Source organism: Helicoverpa armigera, chromosome 27 (genome assembly GCF_030705265.1).
Source record: "Helicoverpa armigera isolate CAAS_96S chromosome 27, ASM3070526v1, whole genome shotgun sequence".
In the NCBI taxonomy this organism is placed as follows: domain Eukaryota; kingdom Metazoa; phylum Arthropoda; class Insecta; order Lepidoptera; family Noctuidae; genus Helicoverpa; species Helicoverpa armigera.
The window spans coordinates 3,003,798-3,017,796 of NC_087146.1; the positions used below are offsets into that span (position 1 = coordinate 3,003,798).

Genomic DNA, 13,999 nt, shown 5'->3' on the forward strand with positions numbered 1-13,999 from the left:
AATAAATTCAGTGTTAGATAGCCCATTTATTGACGAAGACTATAGGCTATATTTTATCTGATTTTGCGAAGTAGTTTCCACGTGCCACTAGGCAAAATCAATGGCGGAAGCTAGTACCACAATCATTTGATAGACTCAACTTTATGATAAAAAATTATCGCTAGATAAAAGACAAAATATAGTAGGAAAATAACTGTCACTTAATATGCGTTAAAATATTAACCATAGAGATTTCCCGTTTTACGTACTTATAAGGTAGCAACCTTTTTGGTACAAACGTCACATCATATTACCTGCCTAGCCTTTTCCCAACTATGTTGGGGCTTCCAGTCTAACAGGATGCAGCTGAGTACCAGTGTTTTACATGGAGCGACTGCCTATTTGACCTTCTCACCCCAGTTTTTTGGACAACCCGATCGACACCCCATAAGACTGTTTGTCAGACTTTCTGGCTTCTTATCCATAACGACTGCCAAAGGCGTTCAAATGTTAGCGTCAAACTGTAGGTCCCGGCTGTCATTGAACATCCTTGGCAGTCGTTACGGGTAGTCAGAAGCCAGTAACTCTTACACCAGTCTTACTTAGAGATATTGGGTTGCCCGGATAACTGGGTTGAGGAGTTCAGATAGGCAGTCGCTCCTTGTAAAGCACTGGTACTCAGCTGAATCCTGTTAGACTGGAAGCCGACCCCAACATAGTTGGGAAAAAGGCTACGTAGATGATGATGAAGACTTTTACCCATCCTTGGACTTTCATAGATAGAGCAACTAACTTATAAATACCTATAATTTGTATAGTTATTTGTCCAACAGTGGGTTCTTACTAGTACAACGACACAACACGTGGTCAAAAATCAATAGGTCAATAGCCTACAAGATAGACAGAGATAGCAGCATGTGACGTCACGTGCCCCGTCCCTTTCTAGCGCAAGGTCGGCGGCATCCCTCTGGGGGTTATTTACTTTTCATTTTTTTCCCCGATTTTGGGGAGTTTTTCCCTTAAAGCCATGTATGAACTTAAAACTACTGGATGGGTTTTGATGATGATTGTGGGAAATTTAGTGTGTTTTTTGAGTTTTTTTCATTTTGATTAATGGTTTAGGAGTGAGAGCTTTTTTGTGTTTAGTAGGTACTTAATTGTCACTTATATGGAAAGGTTCTTAACTAGTTTAGTAAGTAAAAGTTTTTTGCACAGAAGAAAAATTTAAATATTTTTTGTTTAAATTAAACATATCAAAAGTCAATGATATAATGTTAATTATTGATAAACAACTTCCTTTTCCGATAAAAACGATGATTTTGGTAAAAAAAAACTATAGTGCCAAGTGTGATCATCAACCATAGAGTCATTGAACCATAGGTAAAGGTCATATATTTTTTTAAACAGATAACATACAAATAATCAGTTTAGATATTAGACATAGATAGATAAAGTAGCCAAAAATTGAAAAAAAAATTTTTTTTGGTAATTTCATAATGATGCGTAATAATTAGTTTTTAAAGGAAAATAAATTGAGTAAATAAAGAATACTTGGTAGACGCGTAACTGAACAAAATTGCCTACATTTTATATTTGCGGTTGACAGCACATTTTTCCCGGGTCGTTGACCTCTTAACAGTTGAAAAGAGTTCAGCTTCAGGTAAAGTCTCTAAACTAACTATTTATTTGTATATAGAATTACCTCGTTAGATTAAACTATGTAAAATATATGAAAAAAAAACGCAGATTTTTGTCTATGACGTCATAACTGCTAGGTCGAAACATGACTTTATCGTTCAAACGATAAAAACTACGATTCCAATTTTGAATTATCTATGGAAATATCATTGTCAGCCAGTATTGATGATTAGCGCCAAAAAAAAAGAAGCAGAGATCTGTCATTTTTGAAAAAAGAACAAAAATATTCGAATCGTTGGCGAAAAAATTGGCCAGGAAAGGCGTCGACGTAATATCGCTCAGTGATTCCACATTCAAAACTAGAGTTCAACAGCATTTCACCGAAATCTACTTTGTTTGGGTCCCGGGGTCAATGAACTGCTGTGACGCCCGCGAGCTAGTGTGCGCGCGCCGCTATATCTGTACACGACACCGACGTACGCACACAAGCAAACATCGCCTTGTGATCCGATCGCACACTGATGGGCAATTTTGTCTCTTAATTACACTGTAATCACACACGTTTCCGTACATCGGTTAGGTTATTTCGGAGGTACTAGAGTGCTAATTGGCACACCTCAAGGAAATTCCCCTTAAAGATGAATATTGAAGGAGAATTTTTCCCATCGTAGTCTGCGCCGCGCCGGGGCGACTGAACTATCGCTATGAGCTAAGTTGATTATTCGGTTGGAATGAAAAAATATATAATTTTTTCGTGAGCCTGGCCGAAGATTCGTCAATGCGTCAGTCACGTTCGGGCCGCTGTGGCGTCAACATCTTCGGACTAGCCAGTCGCCGTCGCGAAGCCGACTTGTGAACAACCTATAGTACAAACGACTAACGTACAAATTTTTCCAGCAGTGAGGTGATCACGTATTGTTATTTTCCACAAAACAAGTGACAGTGCCTAACAGTGCGACAGTGACAGCAATTACCCTCTTTTTTGGAAATGGAACGTGGTGGCATCTAACGACTTCTACATTTAAAATTTAAATCTAGTGTTCCACGTAAATTCGGATAACGGATTTTAGATAATTGAGCAGTACTGTTCGGTTAGCTAAAATCTTTCGGAAACGACAACAAATTGGCATTTTCAAACTTTTTCCTTCAAAATTATTTTAAATTTCAAATACATTTTTCTCCCTGCCTCGGTTTTTCTCTTTACAGATTTTTTGTGTTTTTCAAATATTGATAAAGAGAATAAAATAAAACCAGTAGATTAAGGGAACAAGTGAATAACTACAATAAATATAATAGTGCCTTACGTAGAATGTTTATTTAAGACGAAAGGAAGAAAACAAAACATAACCACGGAGACAAAATGCCAAAAAATTTGTTGCTCTTCAAAAAGTTAATACCTGAAATAAACTTCGCTAAAAGAAATCTCACATCACCGCTCGGCCGGAATATATTTATCAGTTAAACGCTAAAACTTGGTGCTTAAAAAGTCAACATAGTTGAAGAAACACTATATTGGGAGTGCCATAGTTTTTTCGAAGAAAAATTCTCATGGTGTAACGCAAAAGAAAAACAAAAAAACAGTTGCCTTACCGACATAGTCGAACAATAAAATTTAAAAAAAAAGAAGAAATTTAAAACAATCCATTGGAACACCAAATCGTACAGTGATACTAGTGTTAACCGCAATGCGAATTCGATTCGCGCGCACACAAAATCATTGGCCGAAAATAACTTAAAAAAACAAAAAAAGGTTTCAACCTCAGAAGAAAAAAAGGAAGGACGACGGAGAAAAATTCGAAAATTGAATTTGGAATGATGAACAGCAACCAGTTCCACGATTTGTTTGGGTCCCAGTGGCCTCCGGACCAGCACGGAGGTCACTCGTCGGCATCGACGATGCTGCACCAGTCCCAGGGCCTGCCCCAGGGTATGCAGCTGAAGAGAGAACCTCATACGGATGTGCAGCCGGTGATGCACAACCAGATGGGCATGGACATCACGTCAGGATCTGTGGCGGATAGTACATCCCCGCCGCCTGGCAGCAGTGATGGGATGTTCGGCTCGTCAATATCTGGCATGTTTATGGATAAGAAAGCCGCTAATTCTATAAGAGGTACTTATTTTTTTTATTTTTTTTTACGTCAAAAATACTCAACTTTAACTTTGGTTACCACGTTTTGATTTTCGTCAATCATTTCCTGCTCTTTATGCCAAAAAAATGGAGTTACTCATTTCCTAATTTCAACAGTTGTAAGAGTGGAATGTGATATAATTTGTCACGTTAATTAGGGTACTGTCATTGGGCCCTTTTATACGATACGGTATGCAAATAGCAGTATCAATTTGATTATATTTGTTTGTTTGTATTGTCCAATTTGTTGGAGCAAAGTGCGTATTAATTAGACTGATAACTCGACGTTTAAAACGGGAACAGCAGAACTAAATATTTTGGCGCGTTGACACTTCGCGGGAAAAAGTGACACCTGTCAAATGTTTTTTTTTTCAGATTTAACAAAAAATGTTTGCAATTGTAGGAGAACTTTTTGGAGTTAGATATTATTATGTGAGGTCATTAACTTTTTTATGAGGTTTGGCGAAAAAAAACTAAAAGTGAAATAGAAAATAGGGTTACTGGTTACTATGTTAATTGGTCTATGACTAGAATTGACACTTAGCGTTATTAAACATTTCAGGTCAAGTCAAGGTCGTCTTTCGGATACTTACATTATTTTTTTATATAACCAACAACAATATTATTTTCTGTTCATTGCAAATTTAATGTACCAATTAAGTATCAAAAGACAAACATCAAAAAAAATATGCAAACAAATTAAGGGCAGCGAGAATAATTAAAATACAAACATCAAATAAAAGGACAGACTAATCGGTACAGTCATTCTTAAGCTATGATTAAACATACATACAAACATAGAGAATTATTTTTTATTTATACAGAAACAGATAAATGAAGATTAGTACCAAAGAATAATGTTTTAACACACTTTAAACCACTTACAAAACTGCAATCAGTTGAAAACTAAATTGCTTAAGTACCTATATATTTTTTTCCGTCACACGACCTAAATCTTAGTAAACATAATTATTTACAAAATTAATGCATTTATCTTTTGTTCTAAATTGCATTTAAATGTTTGTGCCCTTAATTTTTATTTGCTACTTATTGCTACTTACCGGGTTTTTCTTTGTTACACTGAATTTGTGTTAATTGTTAGAAAAATTTAGGTTACGTGTCTAAAAGGTCGTATGTGTCATATTTAGTTCAGTTAATGTGGACTTAAGTAGTGTTAGGATATAGTTTAGATTATTTTGCAGGTAATTACAAATAATATATTTTGTTTTTGATACGTTTAAGTAAAACTATACAGATAAAAGACCAGTTTTGTGTGAATGTAGAATAGAAACTGCTCTATTTGTTTTATTTTAAACATTAAAGGCGATTTAATCACTCAAATTACTTAAAGTTGTTAAGTTCAATAAACCATTTTTACTTAAACTACAAGATAGCTAACATAAAGATTAAAAAAAAAATTGTAATAAGGTCAAATAGGTACACAATTCTCTTTTTAAAGACACAAAAGTTAAGGGCTTACAAAATACACAACAAAAAAAAAACAAAAAAATCTACATACACACTTTCGAACGCTATTACAAAAAAAAAAAACGTTTGTAAAAAAGAACTCTAAACAATTACTAGGCAAGTCAAAGTGCAGCGTAATGTCATTGACCCCGACGAAAAATGACACGTGCTAGCCCTGATAGTTGTAAAACGACGTAAGTGAAGGCTGTTACTGCCTTAAAACATTTTAGATTAATAGACGAAATATCAATTTGAAAGTAGTTGTGTACTTTTTTAAGTCGGTTCTTTTAGTATTTTTTTCTATGTCAGTTGGAATAAAGTTTGAAATTCGAATGTCTGATTAGCTAATGATTTTTATAAAATTAAAAATATTTTTATGAAAAAGAATACTTGTTATATAAATAAAAAATGCAGAAAAAACTGTGTATTCTCAAAAAGACTATTTAAAGTAATTTACATTTTTAAAGTCCAATTGTCATTAGTCATTTGACTCTACAACTCTAATAGAACAATTTCGGGGTTGCCACTCTACAAATTGGCCTCAACTGCTAAGGTTCAAGGCCACTGACATTTAATTTGATGAAGCATTCACCTCACATAAGTTCTTCTTAACTCTACATTCATGAAAATTTTCGTAATGGCCGCGTGGGATTGTAGCTGAAAAATGGGCGTTAAAACGTTTCCGGTTTTAGTCTTATATTTGTCGAAAGGAATCTATTAAAATAGTAGTCCTCTTTTGAAAAAAAAAACCATGAAAAAATCTTGCAATGATTTTTAACTTTTATTGGACAAATACGTCTTTAAATTGATTGAAAATTCGTAAGGATATAGCTGTGTTTTTACCTTAGATATTTTCAGTTATTAACGTATCTTAAAAAATGAAATTACGAGAGCTTACATTATTACAGCTCTACTGTAACCATCAAACTCCGGCTTTAAGTCTTTTCAAGAGAAATAAAACCTGTTTTAAAAGGCCAGAAATCAAAAATACTATTTCTAAAGAAAACAAAAAAAGACGTAGGCGCCATCTGAAACAATAAAATCTTGTTCGTTTTTATTATAGCTAGCTTATTGATTTTCGCACGCAGAAACTTTCCACAAGAAAGCCACGGAAGGTGGGTGGAGCACAAAAATAACTTCCACGATAATACCATAAGACTCAAGTCAATTAAAATAGAATAAACAACGTTTTTGAAGGCAAACAGTTATTATTTCCTCGTTGAGAAAACGAACTGTAATAGACAGCTAGAGTTATCACACAACCAATAAACTTCTTTAACAACATTTCCAAATTCTGACGAATAGTATGCTGAAAACCGCATCTAAATTGGTTCATACACCTTAGATAATCGCGCATAAACACACAGGTCAAACTGACAACCTCCTTTTTTTGTAGTTTAAAAAGTAAACTCATCATTTAAAAAAAGAATCTAATCTTAAAAATAAAAACTGCGTAACTATAAAAAAGTAAAACTGTCAAAACGTTTCAAAATTAGAACGAACTCGTGATGTCGTTCACCCGTGACGTCACATGACGTATGCTGTCACTTTTATTTTAGGGCGCGTTCAATTGAACGGTTTTGTTAACATACTTTCAACAGGTTATTAAAATTCTCAAAGTTAATTGTTTTAGAGGGGAATAAATAATTATGTGAGCGATTTTGGAATTTCTGAACAGAAAGGTTTACTTTTCCTTTCGATTTTTGTAGTGACATTTACTAACATTACACGTTAGACCAAAAAAATATTATAGTAGTTTTAGGATTATCGTAATATCATCATCAGTCCACTTCTAGCGTAAGTTGAAACTTTAGCTCTACTCTGCCAATTCCAAGCCACACCTATCTTCAAAGTGCCTTTAATTCTTCCTTATAAAAGAATTTATAAACATACGTTTTATAACAAACTTACCGTTAAAGGAACCACTTAACTTTTATATAAACAATAGCACATAACGCTTCTGATTTATATACATATTAGTATAGAATTACGAAGTAGCCAGAAGTAGTTTGAAATAAGATATTACAAAATATTTTATGTTTAAACATATACAATAGATCCCTTGTAATGTTAAAGTATACATATAGTCTATTTATGGCCAGTTACGAAAACGTAACGTTAAACCTTTTTTTATTTTTTTTAAGTAATTGACATTGACAGAATAAAATGATCTGTCAGAATCAGGACAAGTACTTTTTAAGAAAATTGAAACTGAGCTAATTATAATATTTGAAAGTTAAAAATGTAATATAACAGCAGCAATAAAATAAGCATTTTTTCTGCACAAAATACTGCACTACTATCATTTTTAAAAACAACGTACTTGCAAAACTAAAGTTTCACAATAAAGAGCAGAAATTCCTTATTACTAAGCTAAAGACTGTATGAAAATGATTCATTTAGTTACTAATAATTACTTAGTCATCATTTCATTCAAATAAATTCAGTTCGTTAACCTGTGGCACTGTGAAAAATGTAACTGTCATCGAGTTTCCGCCATATTGGATTCCATGTTCTAACGTACAAAGGTCCGTTGCAAAACTTCTAGATTTTTTGATGTGTTGTCTATGATGTAAATATAATAATTATTATTTAAAAATAAACTAGGTGTATTTTGCCTTGTTTAGGAAGTAGCTTTTAGATATGGTAACTTTTGGAAAGGTTTTTTTAGTAGAATTAAATATGATGACATATTTTTTATAGTGTCATGCATGATAGATAAAATGTACTTAGGTAAATGAGTATTTAACGTAATGAGAAAGTTCTAGACCTTTCTAATTTTTTGTATAGGCATTAGACAACATCCGATCTAGATCTAGGTTACAGATAAACATGTTTTGTTATATTTCACTATCGTAATTTATCTGTCTAGCCGTCTGGCCATTTATCAAAAGGTTACAAAAACCAGGCCTTCCGAAAAAAAAAACTTACTTAAAAAAACGTAATATTTTTTTACACAGTTTGAAAACAAAACCATCCGTGGAACGGAACATTTTGACAGACGTGACAGATCAAAATACATCAGTCTAAACTGTAAACAATACCACTATAAAAAGACCTATCATATGAAACAATTTCAAACAGACGGGAGGTCAAAATACATTTGTCAATTATAACGGTTACCCAACCATATTAACCTGATCTATTAATGCGAACATTCCTGTGCGCATCAGAGGTCAAATTAAATTGGTTACGCCTAAATATAAAATGAAAAGCACGCGGTTTCGAGTTCATTGACCTGTGATGTCACGAAACGTAGGTGATGTTGTATGGTTAAGGTAGCTTTTCGAAGCGAGCGTGCAAACGTCAGTGGCGGTGCGTCAGAACGACAGATCGATGTACTATGAAATTCTCGTGGGTTTCCACCTCTTGTGGGTTGAGTTACACGTTTGAGTTACACGTATGCGTTCCATCTGCCTTTTATCAGAACAGACATTACATGATTTCACTTAAATCATTTTATATTATGATATTTATATTAGACTTTTTAAAGAGAGTGAGCTTTGAGTTTGTTTCGGCATTTCTTCTCATTGGTAGCTAAGAAATGCCCCAGCCTTCTTAAAAGAACTTGACATGTAAAAGTGATGTCATATCCAACTTGCAAAATAAACCATTTCACTGAAGCGTCACTGCTAGACGCTGCGTCACTCAACTCAGTTCCAAAGGCTACCTTAACGCGTTACGTATGAATTCGCGATATAATCAGTATTGAGGTTCGCGTTTGACCGATATCAGTCATTGCCTTGACTTGATAATGAATCAGTTTGTCATACTTATCAAATATATATTTTTTTGTAGGCTTGGTCTTACGTTTTTTTTTTATCTTGTTTTTTCCCCGTTTGATAGTCATAGACAAGCGTTTGTTCAATTGTTTTAAGAAGTATTACCTACGTCAAGTTTTTTAATCAATGAGTCTTTTTAACTGATTTCAAAAAAGAGGTTGTCAATTTGACCGAGTACGAGTATGTATGTTTGTATGCTATTATCTCACGTATTTTCAGAGAATCAGCCTTAGAAGGTTTTACCTAGGTATAGGTAATATTAAAGTCGTTTTTTTTTGGAAAAATATTTTTTTATAAGTTAACTAGTAAACCTTATATTCTTTGATTCATATGTCTGGGTCATTAACAAGCTATAAGGACGTTTACCTTTTACTGATAAAAACGCACCACAATGCAAAATTATTTATTTTCATTTGAGGATAAAACAATAATTATTTAACCGCATAACCAGTTATAAACATTGCAATCAATATTATGGAATTTATAGTTTATTTTCTATTGGTAGCAACAAAATATAATAATCATTGTAACCGACTTCAAAAAAAGGCGGTTCTCTGGATCTGAATGTGTGTTTGTGTGCAACTTACTTACTTATCTCATGTTTAGCTAAACCGATTTTGATGCGGTTTTCAGTACAGTAAGATATACTATTGAAGTAGTTTTTTTTTCTTTCTATATTTTTACTTTTTGATATTCGAACGAGCAAAGGCATCTCCAATATTCAGCCTACACGTAAAGAGGTATGATATCACTACCCAAGAATTTCCTAGTAATAGCAATTTCTCATTATTTCTCGTATCTGAATATTTTCGATATGATTACATTGTCAATATTTATGTATGAAGACTTATTATTATTATATTGGTGAAGATTATGATAATATGAACAGTTTTATATAACAATATTAAACGGCAAGGTCGTTCCTTGACTTTCAATATTATAATATTTCTTCAGTACATCTGAGTCAGACAATCTATACTAATATAATAATAAAGAGGAAACAATTTTTTCTTTGTTTGTTTATATTACGAAACTACTGAACCAATTTTTTTAAAAAAATCGTTCACTGTTTAAAGGCTACAGTCTGAAATCAGCTGGTAATTTATAAAAGGAGTGATAAGTACGTTTCGTTTAATTCAGACACTTTTGATCTATAAACAGTAATTAAAGAAACACAAATTCAAATTAATAAAATTCAAAATGGACGACAGTCATAGCTTTTACAACAAATGAAAATCAAGCATTTTGAAATTCGAATACAAAAGCTACATAAGGCCTTTTTTTTAATTCACTGTTCTCGTTTCAAATCCTAATGCTTCGTTTAGACACTATTACTACTAGCATTGACCACTAGCATACCAGTAGCAACTTTAATAAAAAAAAGTATCTTTATTTTATACCTTTTAATGCACAATAGCAGACAGGTCATTTAAAACTTGTGCAACGATAGAAGAATGTCATTACAATACATTATTGAAACAATAGATCGAGTTCTTTGACCTCCAACAGCTGATCTGAAGCCAAAAACTATATTTAAAAGCGATTTAATAATTATAGAAGGATGTTTACGTGGTTTCCTCGGTCTGGGGTTGTCGTTAAGAATAGTACCTATGAGTAGTTTTGTAAATATTGGTAGAAAAGTCGTGTTTTGTGTGGAAAAGTGAGTCATAATGTGTATTTTTTTTGTAATGTTGATTTTATTTTGATATTTCAGTGCTTCAGCATTTTTCTTCTGCTAAAAAATTCATTGTCCATTGAAAATGGCGTTATAAAATCAACTTTATCTGTTGCTGAGTAATTTAACCTTTTTTATTTATTGAATTAAAAAAAGAAAGATGTTCTCAATCTGACCGCGTACATATGTTTTAGGTATTACCTTACGTGCAATATTTGATAAGATTGATCAAGGTTTTCCTTAAATTGAACGACCTCTAAAAATCCTTTTTTTCATGACCGATAAATGAAATGATTTACTGATATTAAATAATGCTGATATCAAACATCTTTGGTGATACAATGATTGTCATTACAAGACGTATTGCTTATTTCAATAACTGTAGCTCCATTGCATCACGTTGCATCTCTTGTTATGCAATTTTTAATCTGTTGCAACCAGTATTAATGTACTTATGCTGACTGCAACTTAATAACCTTTATTTAACTTTTTTGCAGAGGTGAAAATTAATTTAATTTGTATGCTTGTCATTTTAAAATTACTAAGGAAAATCGAGGAAATTATTCACCTGTGGTAACTTATTCTATGAAATAAAACAACAGAAAAAATCTAGAGTAAGTGTGTGAAGAGCATTGCCGGAATTCTTTATCAAAGAAAAACATAATATTGGCATTATTTTTACTCTCGAGTCAAAAGATAGAAGAGAAAATATCTTATTTTATTGAGATGTCAGTAGTAATTTAAAATAATTACTTTTCATTGAAAAGTATTTATTTTTCTACTAGAATAACGTACACGAATTAAACGAGCCTCAAAGAAGGTTCTAGCAAAAAAAAAAAGATAAAACAGCAACAATTTCTCGACTCACATTCGAATTTCGAACTAGCAAATACAAAATTAATTTCGCAATTTCGCAACAAATTGTTGTTCTAAATTAAACTTTATCACTTTGAGATAGAGTCGTATTCCCGAAATTAGGGGTGTCAGAATAAAGTTGTTTGAAGCGCTAGTTCGGACAACTGCGGTCGATGAACCCTGGTAGATTAAAATTTAAATTTGGTACTAGACCCACGGTTGGGTAGCGTACTTTATTTTTGTGTTTTTAGCACAATTCAACTTAGTTTTTAGTGTAAAAATGTTCTACAAACAAAATATAACTCTTTTTCTGCCAAAATGTTACAATTTTCAAGAGAAAAATTCACAAATTTCGCACTAATTCTTCAAAACTAAAAGACACATTTAAGCTAAAAATAGCTTAGCAGCCCTAAGACTGCCTTGTCGAGGCTTCAAAAGGTCATTGACCTGTGACGTACGGTGGGTGTGTAAAGCATAGTATTGAATGCAAATGTATTGAAAATCGAATACTTAATATAATCAACGTTTGTCAAGTGTAGAATGAAATGTCTATGGTTTTGTTGTGTTGGTTTGTCAAAAGGATTAGGATAATAGAAATCATTATTATGTCTATGGCTATTTGTAAGCCCCTATTGTAGTAAAAAATGGTATCTAGGGGTTTTTTTATGAAGAGTCGGGGTCAAAATTGATAAAAAGTAGATATGCGAAACCAAGAGGAAAGACAGACGGTTTTCTGGATCTAAAAATAGAATACTAATTAATAGAAATATAGAATACTACTAATAGAATACATTTGGGGGTTGTCTCAGGAATTTTCCGTTGTTATAGAATTGTTACCTTCTAAATAGAAGCTAAAAGGAAAAAGGAATTTCAGTCTGTATTAAAAAGAAAACATTTTACAAAAAAAAATAATTCACTAATAACCTTAAATCCTAAGTCTGACAAATGCTATGCTGAAATCCGCCAATATATCGGTTCAACCAAACGTGAGATAATCGTGCTCAAAAATGTAAACATACCTGAAGCAAAACTAAGAACTTCCTTCTTTTGAAGTCCGTTAAAAATTAAAAGAAAATAGGATAAGTATGCTAAAGAAATTTTCAAAATCGGAACCCCAATCTTCAATTTACCAAACAAACGCAAACACTCCAAAATTCAAACACCAACCATTCCATTTCCAAAACAAAAACTAAATCACATTGCATAACAGTAAATCCTAAACGTTAAATTCAAAAGGCTAACCGTTGTATGACGTAGCGGGCCGTGATACAATTCTGAATGCTCGGTCGATGGCCGATGACGTCATGATCAGCTGAGCGGTGGGAAAGAGAGAGAAAGATGTTGACAGAGAGAGAAGTAGTGTCTCTTTGGTAGGAAACTGCTTGGTAGATTTTGATGTGGCTGGTTTTTGAGTATTTTTTTATGTGTCATATAATACATAGGTACATACTTATTTGTTAATTTTTATTTGCGAGTTTTTCCGAATATACTTTTCTTCTTATATACCTAGCTTCATTCTCATTTCTATATATTCTTATATTATCTTTATAGTCCAGTTTAAAAATGTCTTTTTGTGATCCTACTAGTAGTATCGAACCGACTGAAAACTTTCATAGGTAAGTATCACAAAACACTAACATTTTCTTTAAAAAAAATTGGTAACCATTGGACCTCATTGAACATCTACTGTCGGCCTACTATTTAGTCTTCAATGTACTCTTATTTATTTCCACCTAAGTAATTTTGTGTCCTACTTTATCTACAAATAACTTTGCGAAATAAAGATTAGTGAGTGTTATTTCCAAAAATGTTGCTATTGCATAAAAACTAAACTTCTGAAATCTAAACAAACAAGGCAAAAGGATATTGCAAAGATTGTCGTTAACGAAACTGTCAACTGTTGTGTAAAACGGAACGTTACAAACTATTGTTTTTGAGTTCCGTTCTACGGAATGCTTTACTCATTAATGTCATTTTATACAATCAATCTATTTCATCATTATTTATCCAGTTGCTTGGGAGACTATTGTCCCGGCTGTCATTTGAACACCTTTGGCAGTCGTTACGGGTAGTCAGAAGCCAGTAAGTCTGACAGCCAGTCTTACCATGGGGTATTGAGTTGCCCGGGTAACTGGGTTGAGGAGTTCAGATAGGCAGTCGCTCCTTGTAAAACACTGGTACTCAGCTGCATACGGTTAGACTTTAAGCCGACCCCAACATAGTTGGGAAAAGGCTGATGATGTATTATTTGGATTTGTTAAAATTGAAGATACTCAAATTAATATTAATTCTAGTTTATCCCAAACATATGATATCAATAACATTCATAACCTATCTCGAAGTAAATAGGTTTTTAATGATATCTCTCATTAAAAACTTATTTAACTAGACACGTGTAAGAATTGATTTTAAAATTTTCCCCTTTTTACAATAAAAATAGTTATTTTCTTAATAATTTTGAAGAAAATATCT

At 32.8% G+C, this 13,999-nt stretch overlaps 1 protein-coding gene across 12 annotated transcripts in view; it reads left to right on the forward strand.

The window, feature by feature from the left end:
• LOC110373773 (probable nuclear hormone receptor HR3) overlaps positions 1 to 13,999 on the forward strand; it is a 132,721-nt gene that overhangs the window by 100,482 nt on the left and 18,240 nt on the right. Inside the window, exons 1-2 of one of the 12 annotated variants that reach the window (XM_049844364.2) lie at positions 2,326 to 2,663; positions 2,824 to 3,730. The exons of 8 other annotated variants lie outside the window; for them this stretch is intronic. In XM_049844364.2, the coding sequence (XP_049700321.1) occupies positions 3,430 to 3,730 (301 nt within the window). In that variant the 5' untranslated portion in view covers positions 2,326 to 2,663; positions 2,824 to 3,429. Of the gene's footprint in view, positions 1 to 2,325; positions 3,731 to 13,999 lie in introns of those variants that run through there. 3 more of the 12 variants (XM_021331119.3, XM_064042222.1, XM_049844404.2) reach the window with 3 other exon arrangements.